Genomic DNA, 21,547 nt, shown 5'->3' on the forward strand with positions numbered 1-21,547 from the left:
GTGGAGTCAAATGTACTACAGTTGTAGGAGAATTAGGATGTTTGGGGTCTTCTTAAGAATGTATTGTGGTAAGTACAGTATAGTAGCAGCTCCTGAAGTGTATTTCCTGAACACTAGTTCCTTGAGCTCACATCCCATGCTTTGATTACCATCTATTGACCATGGCTCTCCAGCCCAGACCGGGTTACAGATCTTTACATCCAACAGTCCTACTTGACAGCTAGCTCCACTTGGTTATTTCAAAAGTATATAAAACTCAGCATGACAAAACTGAACTCATAATCTTCCTGCCAAACCTGGTCACCCAGTGGGGCTTTCTTTCCAGTTTATGACACCACCATCTATCCAAGCGCACAAGTCAGAAATCATCAACCTTGACATCTCCTGCCCAACTCATATCTCATATAAAACTCATCACCAAATCCCACTGGCATTCCTTACCAAATCTCTCTCAAATTCATCCACTTCTCATTTCCACCTCTACCACCCTAGTCAAAGCTCTCTTTCTCTTACTTGGACAACTGCAACTGTGGCCTCCTATATTACATGCTTACCCCCTCCAATACACTCTACAATTTATAGCCAGAGTGATCTTTTTAATGAAAATCTGTTCATGTCACTCCCCTGAATAAGGACAGTCGACGGTTTTTCATTCCTTATAAAGACTCCTTATCATGGTCTACTTGAATGAGCTTCCTCCCTGCCCAGGTCTCCAGATTCATCTTATGTCACTTTCTCTGTGGTCATGTGGTCATCTGCTGTCCCATACAGAGGCCTTCTTTCAGTTCCTTGAGTATACTACACTCGGGGCTTTTGCGCATGCCGTTTTCTCCACTCCTCTTCTAGCATAGCCCCCATTTACCGTTTAGATAACCTAAAACATCACCTCTCAGAACAGCATTCTCTTGCTCCCACAGACCAGCTCAGACTATTCCCTGCTAAATTTCCTAATAACACCACTCTTCATAACACTTATAATTGTACCCTCTGTCTGTATAATTTGACATTTCGTGCCTTCCTCCCACTGGAATGTAAACCTTATTAGTAGAGACACTGTGTTTGCTTTTTCACCATTGTATCCTCCAGGTTCCAGAACAACATCTTATGCCTTGTAAATGCTCTGTAAGTAAGAGCATTTCTGTAAGCAAAAGTTGTATTCTTTTTTTTTTTTGCGGTAACGCAGGCCTCTCACTGTTGTGGCCTCTCCCATTGCGGAGCACAGGCTCCGGACGCGCAGGCTCAGCGGCCATGGCTCACGGGCCCAGCCGCTCCACGGCATGTGGGATCTTCCCGGACCGGGGCACGAACCCGTATCCCCTGCATCGGCAGGCGGACTCCCAACCACTGTGCCACCAGGGAAGCCCAAAAGTTGTATTCTTGATCACCATTTCGGAAAGTCACACTGCATATTTACAGTTTTAAAAAAAAACTACTTAACTTTAACCCATCATTTTCCAACCTTGCTTAACTATGGATCTTTCTATTACGTAAGTCATTGGCATTTTGTGACACCTATGTTCCAAGAAACACTGTTTGATAGATATACACTGAATTGCTTGAGATGCTCTTCCTCCACGCTCATCCTAAATAGTGTGTCTCTGAAGCCATGCGTTTATGATTTTATCCCTCCCTAACCATCTGAGAGTTGTGGGCTTGCGAGATGGTGCAGCCTCAGGAGCCTGAGGACACCATTCTGGGAAGTCGTCACAGGCCTTTTGTGAGCAGAGAAGAGGAAACTGATCTGCAGAGATGAAGCAGCCATGGGAAAGGAAGCGTTCGGCAGGGCTCCCCTACTCAAATGGGATCAGGTAGGACAACAGGAGTGAGGAGAACTGAAGGCACATGCCTTGTTTGAGGAAATTCAAATTCAGAATTCTCTTAACTAGTGGTGCTCAAGGTGTGATTCCCCAGCGTCATCTGGAAACTTGTTAAAAATGCAACTTCTCAGGATCCACCCCAAGACATATTATTACAAACTCTGGGATGGGGCTCAACAATCAATGTTTTAACAAGCCCCTCGGGTAATTCTGATGCACATGCACACTTTAGACTGCTAACCAAACTACAAATAAGAGAAGCAAATCGTATGCACTGGTTGACAACTGGTGACCTCTGCTGTAAGCGAGAGAAAGTAGCAGTCTTGACTTTTAATGACTTTCCAGACCCTAATTCCATTCTTTCACAATTCCTCATTACCCAAGTCCTGTAGCTATTACTACATAGCTTCAATAAATTCCCTCTTTTGCTTAAGCTGGTTTAATGAGGTTTTGTTGCTTGAATTCAAACAAAGATTTAAGCTACACCAATAAAGTGAAAGCAACAAAACAACAACAACAAACAAACTTGGATGCAAAGCTGGGTTCTGCTAAAAATGAGCTGTGAGGCCTTAGACAAGTCCCTTCTCTGTGGGTCACAATGCCATCACCTACGAATGATGTGGTTGGACTGGATGACATCAGAGTTGCCTTCAGAACTCTCTAATATACTAGACTAGACATTGGCTCCTCTGGATAATCTCTTGACTCTACAGATCCCTTAAGAAAGATCTCTAAATTTCTTTAGTTCTGCCCATTGACTCTAGGTAGTTAGAGTAACAAAGACACAGAATAAAAAACACTCCAACTCTCTGTGTCTCTCTTTCCTGGTCTTCAAAAGCATCATCTAATAATTAGATGGATGCTTTAAATAAGGCTTATTTGATGCTTCAATTATTTTTCAATTTAAAATTAAATTTTAGCATATTATAATTAGGCCAACTTTAGTTAAGGTTGCTATCTGTCATGAAATGTACATAGAAAAAACATGTACATAAAAAACAGTCATTTTTTGACAACTTTTCTCTTCACAAAAATGCAACTCATCCAAACAATCAATATTAAATGAAGTGGCAAAGTATTTTAAAGATTTTAAGTAAAAAAGGTTTCAATGAAAATATCCTAAAATCAATATAGCCTAAAATAAATAGTAAGAATATTCTCCATTAAGCCCATAAACCCTGCATTATATAACTTCTTAGTTGACAAAGAATAAAAACTAGTATTGTCTTGACCCTTAAATTCCCACCCCAGCAGACTTTTCTCTGATGCTGAAATGAAAATAGTGACCAAATGCTTTGATGGACAACTTATCACAATGAGAACTGAAGGCTTCCGAAACCAGACAAAGATTTTTCTGTATCTCCCAGATGCCAGGGAAAGTAAGGGGAATATTTCAGTCTCCCACCCGAGAATGAACATTATATCTGCATTTTATAAAAAAAATAAGTGCTTTAGAAATACTCAAGCTCAAGATACAGTTTTTAAAAAGCAGAAAATGTTCCCAAGGCAGAGTGAAGAAAAAAAAAAACTGAGAGAAAATAAAAGGAAACAAGGGAAAAGAAATCTTTCAACAGAGTAGAAACTGTTAGTCTCTCTCTCTGTCCCTGAAAGGTTTTGATCCAACCCTATTTGTTATCCTAGAAAAGCTCTTCTGAAGAAAGGTCTCAGTGTAAGAACTGCTTGAAAGAAGCCAACCCCTTGGAAATAGGAATGGCTCAGCCATTTATTAATGTCAAATATGCTGCCTGCATGAATTAGTCAGCTTGTCTTTTGGAAGCCATACAGAAAAGTTCTTGTGCACCTGCCTCTTAGTGTCCTGACACTTCTGGCTTTAATGACAGCATAACAATCACCAGAAAATAAAATTAAAAAACCAAAATGCTGAACATAATTATATTTTGCCTTCTGAATAGCTGATTCATCAGTTTTTAAAGGCTTCTTACTGAAGTATCACCAGTAACCACAGAATATAACCTGCTCAGATGTAAAAAGAAAAGGAAAACAGAGTCATTTTCCTAAACTGGCAAAACCTGACCAAACTACCACAAAACTGACCTCAGAAACAAAGAGAAATGGAGCAGAAAAAGGCCAGATTTCTTACTGGCAGTACCATGGTGGCAAATATCCCAGAACTAAGAAAAGCTGCCAAATAGAAGAGAGAAAATTAAAGGACTTTACAAAAACAGCCAAGCCCAGCGCACACAGCATTCCCAACAGCTGGAGTGAGCTTCAGAAGCAACACACAGGTATAAGGTCCAGCCCTATTCTTTATTTACAGCACAGTTCAAAGTCATTAAATCAAGCACAAAAGAAATGGTTCCCATTTCCTGGTTTGGCACTGGATATCCTTCCTACCAGCTGCAATTACATCATTTTTATCCATCTTCTGCTTTTCCTTTTGGGAAAGTAGAAGAGGGGCTAGTGACAAATGGGCCAAAGAGACTTCAACTTCGAAACCAATAAATCCCTGCTTTCAGAGAAACCAAGGAAGTGACTCCCCCCTCTTGTGAAAGGCAGTCAATACTCTGCTCTAGTTATCAAGGCCACTGATGGTGTGGGAAAGCTGTCATGAAGAAATTCTTCCTGGAGGTGGCACAAAGATGGCAAGGACTCAGGTCATTGGATGGCTGCTATCACCACCATCACGTTCTCTTCTGTCTCAACCTTCACCACACCAAATCTAATAAACAAGGGAAAGTAATTATGTACAGAAAACCAAAGTGAATGGAAGTGTGGGTGGAATGAACTTAAAAGAAGAAACTGAAAATGATCTAACGTTACTCAGTGCATCTTTCCCAGACTTGCATAGAAATCTTTGATCCACTGCTTCATGTGTCTCACTTCCAAGGAGCGGGCTAATAGCACAGTGACGGGATCAAAGGCATTGTTGGCTCGGAGATCTAGATGATGCGCTCCCTCTGGGATGACGATCGCAAGTAAGGTGTCTGTAATATCCTTAGTTACTCCACCTCCTGACCACGGGTCTATTTCACCATTGCTAAGTGAGGGAAAGAAAAAGAAAACAGATTATTAGTTTTTTATATCTACACAAATATAAGATAGGAGAAACCTACTATAGGCATAACACCTAAAATTATAAGCTTATAACCTGGGGGATTTGATCTGAGGATTTAATCTGTCATATAGAAAGGTGCTTTATCCTGGAGTTTGACAATATTTCTGCAAGCAGGTACAGAAATAGGACCAGAGAAGACTGAAGGTGATGCCCCATGAATCAGCCTAGATTGTACTGGGACTTGGAATTTAGAAGACTGAATTCCAATCCTGGCTTCATCACTCAAAAGCTGTATGACCTTACACAAGTTACCTGACTCAGTCTCCTTATCTGTAAAGTAGAGTTAACAAGGCCTACCTCATAAGGTTGCTTCAAGGGTTAAATCAGATGCTACATGTGGATATGTTTAATAAGTGTCAGGCACATAGGAGTCTTTCAATTAAAGCCAGTCTCCTTCTTTCCTAAGACCCAAATACCAAAGTGATAAAGAAAAATTTCCATATTTAAAAATGTTAATTATCTCTTGGCTCTTTAAGAAAACAAACCATTTTTTTAAAAAAATGTCCCTCTTAGTATAGTACTTTGGGAAATAGGGCGGTAGGACTGAAAAAACTGCTCTGAATCTAGAATCAGAACTTTTGGGCATTACTCAAGATACTCATTTTACATTAGCTTTAAAATTAAGGAAATGCTATTAGGTTATTAGTCCTGGCTGGTTCACACAACACATTTCAGAATGATGTAAACAGGATCAGTTATTGAAACAGGATATTTAGTTTAGCTGAAAAAAAGCCAATACAAACACAGACAGCATCCCTAATAATATTTGTTAACAGCTTTGTTGAGCTATAATTCATCTCCCACAAAAGGGACACTTATATCGTACAAATTCAATGTTTTTTAGTGTATTCAGAGATGTGCAACCATCATCACGATCAATTTTAGAACATTTTCATCACCCCCAAGAGAAACCTATACTCACTGGCAGTCAAATCCCCATTCCCCTCTACTACTTCCCCTCACTCTCAGCCCCAGGCAACCACTAATCTACTTTCTATCTCTATAGATTTGCCTATTTTGGACATCTCATATAAATGGAATTATATAATGGGTGTTTTCTGTGATTGGCTTCTTTCACTTTGACATATTTTCGTTTCATCCATGTTGTAGCACGTATCAGTACATTTTTCCTTTTTATTGCCAAAAATATTCTATTGTATATGGATATGCCACATTTATTTATCCATTCATCAGATGCACATTTGTGTTGTTTCCACTTTTTGGCTATTATGAATATTACTCCTATGAACATTTGTGTACAAGTTTTCACATGGATGAATATTTTCATTTCTTTTGGGTATATAACTAGGAACGGAATTTCTGGGATATATAATGACTTAACCTTTTGATGAACTGCCAAACTGTTTCCCAAAGTGACTGCACTATTTTATACTCCCACAAACTACATCTGAGGGTTCTAAATTCTCTGTATCCTCACCAACATTTATTATGTGTCTTTTTGATTATAGTCATCCTATGTGGGTGTGAAATGGAATCTCATTGTGGTCTTGATTTGCATTTCCCAAATGACTGATGGTATTGAGAATTTTTTTCATGTGCTGACTGGCCTTTTGTATATCTTTTTTGAAAAAAATGTCTACTCAGATCCTTGCTCAGTTTTAAATTGAATTATCAATTAAATCATTTGATCCATCTTGAGTTAATTTTTTTGTATAGTATGAAATAGGGATCCAGCTTTATTCTTTTGCCTGTGAATATCCAGTTTTCCCAGCATCATTTCTTAAAAAAAACTATTCTTTCCTCAATGAATTGTCTTAGCATTCTTGTCAAAAATCAATTAACCACACAGATAAGGGCTGACTTCTAGACTGCCAATTCTCTTCCACTGATCTATATGTCTATGTTTATGCCAGTATCACACTGTATTGATTACGGTAGCTTTATACAAAGTTTGAAATCCGGAAGTATGAGTTCTTCAAATTTGTTCTTCCTTTTCAAGATTGATTTAGCTATTCTGGGTCCCTTGCATTTTTAGATGAATTTTAAGATCAGTTTGTCAATTTATGACTGGTTTAAGGTTTACAAAGCCTTTCATATTTGACCTCACATTATATCAACCATGTGAGGTAGGTTTAATTACAACTCTTAGAGATGAGAAAACTAATGCCTAGTGAAGTTAGACGGCTTACTCAAATCAAGCCTCTGAGATACAAACTCAGATCTTGTAAGCCTATTCCAACGCTCATTTTCTACTACACATTGCATTTCATGGACACATGATTGCTGTTGGAAATCAACAGCACATACCATCTTGGCTTGTGTGGTGCAGAGTAAGAAGAGCACAAACTTCGGGATCAGACACACCTGGGTTCCAGTCCCAGGTCTGCCTCTCATCTTACTAATCTCATGGAAGCTTAGATTCCTCAGGATATAACAGGGGCTGAAACAGCTGGATTTAAGTACCTGGCCCATGGTAGGTATTAGGTCACTTTTCCCTGTACAGCACCTCTTGGTATGTCTATCTATAAATCACTTGAAATCACTTACAGAACATTTTAATGTGTTCTGACATTTGTTTAATGCACATTCTATTTTGCTGATATTGTTACAAAGCCTGAAATAACAAATCTTCAAGGTCATATTATCAGACATATGAAATTATTTCCATAATTTGCATAATCATTTAAGAAAAACCCTATCATCTATAAGTACGATCTATACACAAATGACTATCAAATAATATCTTTAGCCAGGACCTTTCCCCTAAACTTCAGGACCAATATTCAATTATATACTTGACATTTTTACATGGCAGTCTAACGAGACATCTCAAGCTTTCAGGTCCAAAACAGAGCTCTTTATACTCTCCAACTCCCAACCAGCCCTGCCACTATCTTCCCAATCTCTGTCAATGGCAACCTTATCTTTCCAGTTGCTGGGCCAAAAACTTGTTACTTTTTAATCTCTCTTTCATATCTAATCTGTTGACAAATCTTGTCAGCTATAAATTCAAACATATCCAGAATTTGAACTCTTCTCACCACCCCACTGCCACTGCTCTGGTCTAAGTCACCGTTATCTCTAGCCTGAAGAGCTTTTTTTTTTTTTTTTTTTTTTTTTTTTCAGTACGCGGACCTCTCACTGTTGTGGCCTCTCCCTTTGCAGAGCACAGGCTCCGGATGCGCAGGCTCAGCAGCCATGGCTCACGGGCCTAGTCGCTCCGCAGCATGTGGGATCTTCCCAGACCGGGGCACAAACCCGTGTCCCCTGCATCAGCAGGCGGACTCTCAACCACTGCGCCACCAGGGAAACCCAGCTGAAGAGCCTTTTAACTGATCTTCCTGCTTCTACTCTTGTCTCCCTGCGATCTAATATCAATACAGCAGCCAATTTGATGCTGTTAAAATCTGAATCAGATTCTGTCACTCCCCTGCTTAAAACACTCCAAGTTTTCCCATTTCCTTCAGAGTAAAAACCAAACATGCAGGACCTACAAGTCTCTAAATGATCTGGGCCCTTCCTGCCTCTCTGATTTCATCTCCTGCTACTCTCTCCCTCCTTAACTCCACTCCAGCCACACTGACCTTCTCACAACTGACCTTCTCCTCCTACCTGGAGGAGAACATGCTGTGGGACATTTACCTCTCAAGGCCTTTGCCTCTGCTTACCTCTCTGCTTGGAGTATTCTTAGCCCACCGAACTCGTGGCTAGCTAGCTCCTTCCTCCACATCACTATTCAAAAGTCACCCCTGGGCTTCCCTGGTGGCGCAGTGGTTGGGAGTCCGCCTGCCGATGCAGGGGACACGGGTTCATGCCCCAGTCCGGGAGGATCCCACATGCCGCGGAGCTGCTGGGCCCATGAGCCATGGCTGCTGGGCCTGCGCGTCCGGAGCCTGTGCTCCGCAACGGGAGAGGCCACGGCAGTGAGAGGCCCGCATACCACAAAAAAAACACAAAAAACAAAAAAACAAAAACAAAAGTCACCCCTTGGTGAGGTCTTCCTTAGTCACCTCATCTAAAACTTCAAACTTCTCCCCACCCCCACCAAGATTTCATAACCCTCTTCCCCTTATTTTTTTTTCCCTTAGCACTTATCTCCTTCTAACATGCTTATAAGTGCTATCTTGTTCATTATCCATCTCTCAAACTAGAACTCCCCAAGGGCAGGGCTTTTTGTCTGTTTTATTACTGTATCTTCAGCACCTGGCACACAGTAGGAGCCATACAAATATTTATCGAATGAATGAAAAAAGAATGTATGTAGTTATTTGTGGCCTTACATCAGATGCCCTACACAAAAGAGATCTATAAATACATGCATGCAAGTTTAGGAACATGTAAATCACTTCAGTACTTTTTACATGGGAAAGCAGAGTTCACCTAAGTGATTCATATAAATATAGAGAGACTGACCTTCAGTTATGTGTAATACTGGCAAGAAACAATGAACTAAGTCAGCAGACCTAAGTTTTATACCCTATTAAGCCACATGACTTTGGGTAAGTCACCTGACCCCTCTGAACCTCAATTCTCATGTGTATTACCAAAAAAAATTTTTTGAAAGATAAAGCCTCTCACTCACAGAGATATTGTGAGGCCCAAGTTGAATAATATATGTGGAAATCAGGTATAAACTATAAAACACATGAATGTGCAGCATTATTAGAGTTATTATCATATTCTGTAAGCATAAGAAGTGTTAATACTTCTGAGAGGTAAATGAATAATGAAAAGGGATGCAATAGCATTTCTCACAGAAATTTGGTCAGAAAACTAATACAATCAATTTTCTAGGTAAACGTACAAATTAAAAAAGAAATATGCATTTAGGTACGTTAAATACATGTGTATTTGAAATACAAGTTTAAAACCCCTGTTCTACCCTCACCACACTTTTAACCACATTTTTCTTCTTAAAAAAATTAATTCAATTGCAACTTAACAACATCATTCTTGGGGGAAAAAAGTCACTCCAAAAATGTACTTTTTTTGGCGGGTTTTGTTAAAAACAAGAGGAAAAACTCACATGCAAAATAGGAGCCTTAGTTTTCAACTATGAGATAAATTTTTAAAGTAAACTACACAAGGGGTTGGATTCTCTTAAGTGAACAAATGGCCTTTATCATTATTGCAATTTGACAGGACCAACCCAGATAGGAAACTCTCCATTATTTGCAAAACAAAAAAGCTATCCCAACAGCCACATAATAAGCAAACTGCATTTGATTTAAAAGGTCATCTGAATCAGCCTAGTGGCTTAGCAACAGTGTTTGGAGTTGCTGAGAGACCTAAGATGCACATGGACTTGAATTTCTTGGTTCTAGACATGTGAAAGCTAAACCAGTCACTGGGAAATTTACAGGAGAAAAAATACTGGCTTTCATGAGAGAATCTAGATGCCTGGATAAAATTCCCAACAGTGAGCCTCACTTAATTGCTGGCAACAATTAATTTGCCTGAGAAATGATGTTAAAGTAACCAGCTTCTCAGAGACTCCTTTTTGATTTATATTTAAATAACTGAAAATGACCATTTGTAAGATAATTTCTTACCAACTGGAGTTGGGGAAAAAAATAAATCCTTCCAACAAAACCACTGTGGAATAAGAAAATTGCTGAAATGGAACTATTAATAGCTACTATTAAATCCTCATTCATTCAACACATTTACTGAGTGCCTACTATGTGTCAGGTACTGACTGGGTACAGGTGACTTAACCATGAACAGACAAAACCTCTGCCCTCACAGTGCTCACTTCTATGATAATCTATCTACTCCTCGAAGTAACTCTGGCAGGTAGTCATTATTTCTAACTCATAAAAATTGGCAATTTGCCTGAGGCCACGCAGCTAATTCAGGGTAGAAGGAGAATGGCACCCAGGTCTCCCTGACTTCAAAGCCCAAGCTCTTAACTGGCAAATCTCTAATCCAACCATTAAAAACAGACTGAATTTTCTAACCAGAAAAGCAGTCACAGTTGGATTTGTGTGAGGTGACTTGAGAGAAGCATGAACATAAAATACACTTTCCACATGGTTCCTTGGACATTTTCTTACTCATCAACCAGTAATGTTTTCTAGCTGATGGCCACTAAGTAGACAGAACAGACACACCTAAAGCTGCTCTTTTACTTTCAGAATATGCTTTCTTCAGAAAAGCAGTAGAATTTTGAATTTTTAAATAACTTAAGTTTTACATTGAATTCTTCACACCTAGCAGCATATGGGAAAAGATTTCTTTTTAAAAGTAGTCTTGCCACTGCACAAAGATAAACCAGCATTTTCATATAGTTCTGCCTTTAAACTTTCACATGCCTCTGAAGCCTTTCTGAGCTTTATATCATTCCTCATCCTTATCAAACATATTAGGCATTCACTCTGTGCCAGTCACTGTAGCAGGTGCTAAAGGCACAGAGATGATTAAGACAAAGTCTCTGTCTTTGAGAAGTTTACAGTCTCATGGGGCAGATAGAAACACGAACAGATAATTTCCACACAGGGCGCTAAGGGATAGTCACAGGCCTTAGCGGAGCTAAGTGTGTGGGGGAAACCTAACCTCCCTGGAGGTGTCAGGGAAGGTTTCTTGGAGGATGCCCGAGCCTTAGGAAAAAGAAAAAAGGGGAAGGAAAGGACATTCAGGGACAGATAAGTCCCCTGTTGGCTAGAAGGTAAAGTACAGGCTGAGAGTATACTTCCATTTATTCATTCAACGTACATTTTTTGAGCATATATATTTGCTAGGTCTGGGCCAAGTACTTCACTAGGTTAAATTTTTTAAGCATCACAACAACTCTGTGGGTGATTTTACAGAAGAGAAAACTGAGGGTCAAAGAGCTTAAGTAATTTAAGACAGCTCATTCTGCCTTTGCACAACTCTGTTAGGAAGTCCTTTCTTACACTGAGCTAGAAGTTTTTAACACTGAGCCATAATTTCCACCTACTGGCTTCAGTTCTACTCCTCAACCTTTTTTCACAAAATCTATCCTTTCCACCGATGATGATGATGATGATGATGATGATTGTTATTTTGATACCCTTTGTTTCCCTTTGAGGAAAACAGTATAAAAGGACAAATGGATCACTAAAATACTCATCTGTAATGGATGAATCCAATAAAAAAGGATAATGTATTTGACGAAAACTCAGATATTAAAACCTTTATATAAGGATTTAAAGACTCCACTTTACAATTCAACTTGAACTTCAGCTTTGAGCTTACAGCATCAGCACGCTAGAGAAATCCATACAAATACTACTTGGAGGTAAGGTCCTAAAGAAAAACAAGAACATGACAAAGTACTTCCTCCTCTGAGGCAACAAAGATGACCTTGGACACCCAAGGCTTATACGTAAGCCTTTTTCAGTCCTCTCAGTCCTTTCATGTTTTCCTGATTTCAAACATCCTAACTTGGCAGTTTCCTTAAATACCTTAAATATACTTATTTGCTCAACTGTCACTTCATAAGGTTGAGATGAAAAGTATAGTTTTGCAGACTCCTATTGAGGACAAGGAAAACAATTTCAGGAAATTAAAAAGAATCTTTAAGTTTTCCATACAGTGGGGGCAGGTACCCTACTGAGTGAGAAAATAGCATGAACCCAATAAGACAGAGGCTCTTTTGCAAAATGGGCAGTGCCACTGGCCTAAACCCAGAGAGTGATCCTTCAGTCAAAACAGCATTCCTCACTCCTAAAAGCTATTGGCCATGTCTAGAAGGTCAAATGTAACTCTGTTTAGAAGAGTTTGTAAAAGAATGACATTTACAATTTAAACAATAGGTCCCGTTTAAGGGATATGTACAGGTATCTCTCTACTATCTCCATATAGATTTGGGGAAATTTTTAATTAAATGGTTGCTATTTTAATAACTAACAACCTAATATTAAAGCCAAAACATGGAAATTTTGAAGTTGCAATCAGACACATAGAGTCTACTCAATTAACTCCAACGTGAACCAATACCAAATATGACACTACTAGTGCAGCAGTGTAACAGAAGAACAAACACGGGTTTTGTAGTCAGACACACCAAGGTTGCAAACTGACTTTATCACTTGGTAACTAAAACAAAGCTGGATGAGTTTTGGCAAGTGACTGCTCACAGTGACCTTCACTTTTCTCCTCAGTAAAAAAGGGACTATAAAAACTGCTTCCAAGGGTTGTTGTGAGAATTGAATTAAGTAATTTATTTAAAGTGCCTCATACAGTGCCTGGGACAGAACAGAGTGGGCACTTCAAAAGTGTTTGTTAAATATATATTAAAATTTTTTATTATCATTGATAACAATAGTAACACAAATTGAGAACAACAGATGATGCTTCACTTTGTGTTGGAGAGTATTTTTTTAATATTTTAACTTTGCTGCTGTTGTTTTTAAGCCTTTAAGCATACTGGTAATAGAGCAAAAATTCATATCACCTCTCAGCATCCTCTGTCTTTCAAGAAGTAGAAAAACATTATGGATACCACTGCTGTATTCTATATTGTTGTAAATGTGCAGCATTTTCCTGGTTCTCTTTTCTCAGCTATTCTAAAAATGTCTCCGTCAACCAAAGTTTTCTTTGGATCAGCAAAAATTCACCTGAAAATGATGTTCGTGTGTGAACTGATGTTTTTGCCTCCATACATAGTAGGGATCCAAGAGGGCCTTGGTTTCACACCCCACTGTTTAAAACAGTCATCAGAAAATTCCTTAAAGTTCCACGAGTGAGGTTCGAACATGTCATCAATACCATTAGAACAGAAGGGCATGACCATTTCTGTGCAGGTCTGAAAAAGCAAACCAGGAGAGATTCCAGTGAGAAGATGAGGCATAAAATGTTAAAGAAATTGACCAAGATCATACAGCCTGTAAGCAGTAAAGCCAGGGTTTGAACTCAGGGAGTCTGGCTTCAGAGCCCCTGTTCTTTATGCCATACCACCTCTCATTATTCCTGGAAAGGCTCAGCTGAGAAGTCACAGAAGTTGGGGCTATACATTCCTTCTTTGCAAACTGCTTCATTTCACATCTATTATCACATTTAATCCTCAAAACAACTCTGGAGGAAAGTATTACTATTATTATTACTAGTCTCATTGTACAGATGAAGGAATGAATGGAGGCTCAGACAGAATCAAGTTAGACTCCCCCTTCTTTTCTATGTCCATAAAATGCTACCTTTATGGGACTTACCAAGATCTATTGTAACCATTAGTTTAGTTACCTATCATTTCCACCAAGCTATATTTGATGATTAGATCGTATCTCATTTACCTTTGTGTCTCTGGAGCCTAGAAAAGTGCCTGACTTGTGGTAAGTACTCAGAATATATTCTGTGATGATTAAATACCAAACTGAACTAGTATATATAGTATATATAAGACAGATAAACAACGAGGTCCTACTCTATAGCACAGGGAACTATATTCAATATCCTGTGACAAACCATAATGGGAAAGAATATGAAAAAGAATATATATATGTATAACTGAGTCAATTTGCTGTACAGCAGAAATTAACACAACATTGTAAATCAACTTTACTTCAGTAAAATAAAAAAAAAATGGAATTGGTATTTAATGAATGTATGAATGAGGAAACTTATCCATAGTCTCAAAGTATAAGGTAATAGAACTCAGATTTGGATCCAGGTGATAAAATCTTGCAAATTCTCTGTTATAGCACAACCATATCAGTGAAAAGTAAGTTCTGCTTGGGGAAATATACACACTTACCTGATAGCTCCAACCCAGGGCTCCCAGACTGCTGGTTGCTGTCTCTGATATATTCAGGCATCTCGCCTGGCCCGAATAATTGTAATATACATTCAGAGCTTGGAAAATATTCTGCAGCAGCCATGTATCAGATACATTGGGATTTTTCAAATACTGGCACACTACCTGTCATTTTAGAGAGATAAAAGGGAGAAGAGTCGAATAAAAATATAAAATTACAGTTTAATAAAACAAAGAAGAAATATGAGTTTGATTTGATCATAAAACAATCTTAAGCATCTAACGGCATTGCCTGACAATTTCTATCTATTGCATATAACCACCTTCATAAATGAATAAACCTTTCAAATTACTCCCCAAACTACAGAAATAAACCAAAGTCATTTGCATGGTATGCAAAGTCCTCCCCACTTACCACTCTAGGTTTATCTTCTGCAGCCTTTGCTCCAGCCTAGCAAAACCATTCCCACCACACCAACTTCTTTCCCTCCTCACTGCCTTCGCTCACACTGAAATGCCCTTTTCCCACTCCACTATTGCCTGGCAAACACCAACTCATCTTCTTCAACGCAGCTCAAGTGTCACCTCCTCTATGAGGCCATTGTTGCCTATGCCCTCAAGTCAGGGAGAACTAAATCACTCCCTTCTTTGTGCCTCCTCATCCTGTGCTTATTTCTATCAGAGCTGGTACCGCACTCATTTGATTCCAGAATGTCTCCCATGGTACTTAGCAAGGCATCTGGCAGCTAAATGTTTGCTGAATGAATGACTATATTTTTATGAAAATGCAAAATTTATGAAGTTTCTTTTGGAAAAACTACACCAAGCTCCTACATCTGTAACATTATAAGAAGCATATCAGGCAGCTCCCCAGTTCAAAATACTCCTAACACTCGACTATAATCAGAGCTAAAAGTCACAGGTAATACTTGGGGTTGGGAGCGAAGGCAGGACTGACTAGTCAGGGACATGGGGAAATTTCAAGGTTATGAAAATATTTCTTATCTTCATAGGGGTCTGGACTATACAACAAACAACACACAATTTGTATGTAAATTTTACCTCAAAAAATTTATAAACAAATATTGAACTCTAGATAGTGATGTTAAAGCTGAAGTATACAGTCTATATTTCATTTATTTCTGCTCTAATCTTTATTTCTTTCCTTCTACTGACTTGGAGCTTCACTTGTTCTTTTTCTAGTTCCTTGAGGTGTACATTTAGATTGTTTATTAGAGACTTTTCTTGAGGTAGGCATTTATCACTATGAACTTCCCTCCCAGAAGTGTTTTTGCTGCATCCCATAAATTTTGGTATGTTACATTTCCATTTTCATTTGTCTCAAGGTAGTTTTTAAATTTCTCTTTTAATTTCTTCTTTGACCCATTGGTTGTTCAATAGCATGTTGCTTTATCTCCAAATATTTGTGAATTTTCCAGTTTCCTTTGTGTAATTTATTTCTAGATTCATATCACTGTGGTTGGAAATGATGCTTCATATGATTTCAATCCTCTTAAATTTACTAAGACTTGTTTGTGGCCTAACATTTCATCTATCTTAGAAAATGTTCTATGTGTACTTGAGAAGAATGTATATTCTGTTGCTCTGAGATAGAATGTTCTATAAATATCTGTTAAGTCCATGTAGTCTAATGTGCTGTTTAAAATCAATGTTTCCTTATTGATTTTCTGCCTGGATAATCTATCTATTGATGTTAGTGGGGTATTAAGGTCCCCTACTGTTCATGTACTGCTGTCTATTTCTCCCTTTAGGTCTGTTAATATCTGCTTTACATATTTAGGTTCTCCTATGTTGGGCACAAAAATATTTACAAATGTTATATATTCTTGTTGAATTGACTCCCTTAACATTATGTAACACACTGTTTTGTATATCATTATAGTCTTTATTTTAAAGTCTATTTTGTCTAATATAAGTATAGCTACCCCAGCTTTCTTTTGGTTTCCATTTGCATGGAATATCATTTTCCATCCCTTCACTTTCAGTCTGTTCGTGTCCTTACATCTAAAGTGAGTCTCTTATAGGCAACATATTGATGGGTCTTGGTTTTTTATTCATTCAACCACTCTATGTCTGTTGATTAGAGAATTCGGTTCATTTACATTTAAAGTAATTATTAATATATATGTGCTTATTGCCATTTTGTTCATTGTTTCCTGGCTGTTTATGTAGCTCCTCTAGCTCCTTTCTTTCTTTGTCTCTTCCTCTGTGGCTTGATGACTTTCTTTAGTGGTATGTTTATATTCCTCTCTCTTTATCTTTTGTATATTTACTATAAGTTTTTGTTTTCTGGTTACCATGAGGCTTACATATAACAATTTATATCGATAAAAGTCTATTTTAAGTTGATAACAACTTAAGTTTGATCCCACTGAAAAGCTCAACATTATTACTCCCCCATTTTATAATTCTGAAGTCACATTCTACATCTTTTTCTTTTGTATATCCTTAACAAGTTACTGTAATCGTAGTTATTTTTACTACCTTTGATTTTTTTGGCCTTCATACTAGTTTTGTAAGTAATTAATCCACTACCTTTACTATATATTTGCCTTTCCAGTGAGATTTATTCTTTCATATGAGTTCTTGTTACTACTTAGTGCCCTTTCTTTTCAGTTTAAAGTACCTTTTAACATTTCTTGTAAGGCTGGTTTAATGGTGATGAACTCCTTTAGCTTTTGCTTGTCTGGTAAACTCTATCTCTCCTTCACTTCTGAATGATAACTGCCAGGTAGAGTATTCTTAGTTGAAAGGTTTTTTCTTTCAGCACCTTATATAGTGTGTCTTTCCCTTCTGGCCTGCAAAGTTTCTGCTAAAAAATCTGCTCATAGTCTTATGGGAGCTCCCTTGCCTGTAACAAATTGCTTTTTCTTGTTGTTTTTTAATATTTTCTCCTTGTATTTAACTTTTGACATTTTAATTATAATGTGTCTTGGTATGGGTCTGTTTGGATTCCTCTTATTTGGAACACTCTGGGATTCCTGGATCTGGAAGATTAGGGAAGCTTTCACCTATTATTTCTTCAAATAAGATTTCTGCCCCTTTCTCTCTCTCTCTTCTCCTTCTGGGAACCCTATGATGTGAATGTTAGACCACCTGATGTAAATGTTAGTCTATAAGTCCCTTAAGCTATTTTCACTTTTTTTCATTCTGCTGCTCTGACTGGGTAAGTCCTACTGCCCTGTCTTTGTGTTGACTGATCCTGTCTTCTGTTTCATCTAATCTGCTGTTGAACCCCTCCAGTGTAATTTTTTTCAGTTATTGTATTCTTCAGCTTTGTGACTTCTATGCGGTACTTTTTTTAGATATTCCATCTCTTTGCTGAAATTCTGTGTTCATCCATTCTTGCTCCCCAGTTCAGTGAGCATCTTTATGACCATTACTTTGAACTCTTTATCAGGTAAATTAATATCTCTCTCATTAAGATTTTTTTCTGAGGTTTTATCTTGTTCTTTCATTTGGAACATATTCCTCTATTTCTTCATTTTGTTTGACTCTCTGTGTTAGTTTCTATATAATAGAAAAAACCACCTCCCCCAGTCATGAAGGAGTGGCCTCGTGTAGGAGATGACCCTTGTTGTTCAACCCTGCCTTAGCTCTTGGGTGTCTTTCAAACCTTTGTGCTTATCCAAGCAGCCTATTATATTTTTAATAACTCCAAGTAGTTGAGGACATGCCAAAACCTGTCAGCATCCCAAAAGGGAGGATCTTAGCCCTTTCATTCAGGATGACTAGAAGCCAGACCCTCAAGCACTAGCTTTTAAAAGTATGCAAATATATACAGTGCTGTGGGACTGCAAGCATAAGCCCTGTTGGCCACCAGAGTCAGGTGATCTGGAAGTGTCCACTGGGCAGTCACAAAAAACAGGGCTCCAGATGAGTGTATAAGCTCTTTTCTAGGTGATATCAGCAAGCTGAAGCAAGGCAGAGGGAAAGCACCAAGATGACATCCATGGCCTACATCCCTTAAGAGCAGCTTTGCAGGCCACTAAATACGTGTTAAACCTGAAGCCTGCCCCTCAGGCAGAAGCTCCAAACAAGCAAAGAAGTCTCCTTCACAAAAAGACTAGGGGGTGTACCTCAGTCTGCTGTCTATGCAGTGCCCTGAGGGTGGCAGCCTGACAAGAACCAGAGCTCCAATAGCACAGTCCCATGGGACTCAGGAATGTAAGACCCAACCCCCCAGCCACCAGAGCCAGGTGATCAAGGGGTGTCCCCTGGGTGGGAGCCACAAAAACTGGGGTGCCAGACATAAAAGCCAGGGCACCAGACACATGTAAAGCTCCCCTCCAGGAAACACTGCAGTCTGGAGCATGGCAATAGAAAAAAAATTAATAAAACTAAGACCTGGATTTTGAAAAATAAAATTAGCAAATCTTTAGCCAGAGTGACCAAGAAAAAGAGAGAGAACTCAAATAAATAAAATCAGAAATGAAAGAGGAGATACTACAGATACTACAGATCCTATGTATTTCTGATACCACAGAAATACAAAGGATCATAACAGAGTACTATAAACAATTATATGTCATCAAATTCAACAACCTAGAAGAAATGCATAAATTCCTAGAAACATGCAGCCTATCATGACTGAATCATGGGGGACTTCCCTGACAGTCCAGGGGTTAAGACTCCACACTTCCACTGCAGAGGATACAGGTTCAATCCCTGGTTGGGGAATTAAGATCTCACATGCTGTGCAGTACAGCCAAAAAAAAAGACTGAATCATGATGAAACAGAAAATCCAAACAGGCTGAATACTAGTAAGGAGATTGAATCAGTAAACAAAAACCTTCAAAAAAACAAGAGTCTAGGACCTGATGGTTTCACAGGTGAATTCTACCAACATTCAAGGAAGAGTTAATATCAATCCTTCCTAAACTCTTCCAAAAAAATAGAAAAGGAGGGAACACTTCCAAGTTCATTTTACAAGGCCACAATTACCCTGATACCAAAACTACATAAGAATGCCACAAGAAAAGAAAATTACAGGCCAATATCCCTGATGACCATAGATGCAAAAATCCTCAACAAAATATTAGCAAACCGAATTCAATGATACACTAAAAGGATCATATACCGTGATCAAGTAGGATTTATCCAGGGAAGCAGGGATGGTTCAACATCAATAAATCAGTCAATATGAACCACCATATTAACAAAATAAAGGATAAAAATTAAATGATCATCTTAATAGATGCAAAAGAAGTATTTGACAAAATTCAACATCTATTTATGATTAAAAATAAAAACCCTCAACAAACTGGGTATAGAGGGGACATACTTCAACATAATAAAGGTTGTATATGACAAGCCCAGAGCAAACATCATACTCACAGTGAAAAGCTGAAAGCTTTTACTCTAAGATCAGGAACAAGACAAGGATGCCCACTCTCACCACTTTTATTCAACATACTATTGGAAGTCCTAGCCAGAGCAATTAGGTAAGAAAAAGAAATAAAAGGCATCTAAATCTGAAAGGAGTAAGTAAAACTACCTCTATTTGCAGATGACATGATATTATATATAAAAAACCATAAAGGCTCCATCAAAAAACTGTTAGAGGAAATTCCCTGGCAGTCCAGTGGTTAGGACTCCACACTTGCACTGCAGGAGGCATGGGTTCGATCCCTGGTCAGGGAAGTAAGATCCCACAAGCCGTGTGGTGTGGCCAAAAAAAAAACTGTTAGAAAAATTAATGAATTTATTAAGAAAAATCAATGAATTCAGTAAACTTGCAAGAAACAAAACCAACATACAAAAATCTTCTGTGTTTCTATATACTAATAATGAACTATCAGAAAGAGAAATTAAGAAAACAATCCCATTTACAATTACATCAAAAAGAATAAAATAGGGCTTCCCTGGTGGCGCAGTGGTTGGGAGTCCGCCTGCCGATGCAGGGGACAGGGGTTCGTGCCCCGGTCCAGGAGGATCCCACGTGCCGTGAAGCGGCTGGGCCTGTGAGCCATGGCCGCTGAGCCTGCGCGTCCAGAGCCTGTGCTCCACAGCGGGAGAGGCCACAGCAGTGAGAAGCCCGCGTACCACCAAAAAAACAAAAAAACAAAAAACAAACAAACAAAAAAGAATAAAATACCTGGGAGGAGGTATTTTAGACATGAAAGACCTATATATTAAAAAATACAAGACATTGGGCTTCCCTGGTGGCGCAGTGGTTGAGAGTCTGCCTGCCGATGCAGGGGACACGGGTTTGCGCCCTGGTCCAGGAAGATCCCACATGCCGCGGAGTGGCTGGGCCCGTGAGCCACGGCTGCTGAGCCTGTGCGTCCGGAGCCTGTGCTCCGCAACGGGAGAGGCCACAACAGTGAGAGGCCTGCGTACCGCAAAAAAAAAAAAAAAAAAAAAAACAAGATATTAATGAAAAAATTGAAGAAGACACAAATAAATGAAAATATATTTCATGCTCATGGATTGGAAGAATTAATATTGTTAAAATATCCATACACAAAGCAATATACAGATGCAATGCTATCCTTATCAAAATTCCAATGATATTTTTCACAGAAATAAAATTAAAAATTCTAAAATTTGTGTGGAACCATAAAAGACCCCAAATGGCCAAAGCAATCTTGAGAAAGAACAATGGTAAAGGCATCACACTCTCTGATTTCAAACTATATTACAAACCTGTATTAATTAAAACAATATGCGGCTTCCCTGGTGGTGCAGTGGTTGAGAGTCCGCCTGCTGATGCAGGGGACACGGGTTCGTGCCCCGGTCTGGAAAGATCCCACATGCCACGGAGCTGCTGGGCCCATGAGCCATGGCTGCGGAGCCTGCGCGTCCGGAGCCTGTGCTCCGCTACGGGAGAGGCCACAACAGTAAGAGCCCAGCGTACCGCAAAAAAAAAAAACAAAACGAAAAAAAACCAATATGGTACTGGCATAAAAACAGACACGTAGATCAATGAAACAGAATAGAGAGACCAGAAATAA

The 21,547-nt window shown here is 38.8% G+C and overlaps 1 protein-coding gene across 7 annotated transcripts in view; it reads right to left on the reverse strand.

Moving 5' to 3' along the window:
* Positions 1 to 4,066: 4,066 nt before the first annotated feature.
* The window catches only part of PRCP (prolylcarboxypeptidase), a 72,853-nt gene continuing 55,372 nt past the window's right edge, over positions 4,067 to 21,547 (reverse strand). For 5 of the 7 annotated variants that reach the window (XM_060303786.1, XM_060303785.2, XM_070046166.1 and 2 more), the window contains exons 8-10: positions 14,570 to 14,734; positions 13,437 to 13,624; positions 4,067 to 4,815 (exon numbers count right to left, since the gene is read on the reverse strand). In XM_060303786.1, the coding sequence (XP_060159769.1) occupies positions 4,599 to 4,815; positions 13,437 to 13,624; positions 14,570 to 14,734 (570 nt within the window). In that variant the 3' untranslated portion in view covers positions 4,067 to 4,598. The remainder of the gene's footprint in view (positions 4,816 to 13,436; positions 13,625 to 14,569; positions 14,735 to 21,547) is intronic. The other 2 variants (XM_070046167.1, XM_070046168.1) reach the window with 2 other exon arrangements.

This window comes from Globicephala melas, chromosome 8, assembly GCF_963455315.2.
Source record: "Globicephala melas chromosome 8, mGloMel1.2, whole genome shotgun sequence".
NCBI lineage: Eukaryota > Metazoa > Chordata > Mammalia > Artiodactyla > Delphinidae > Globicephala > Globicephala melas.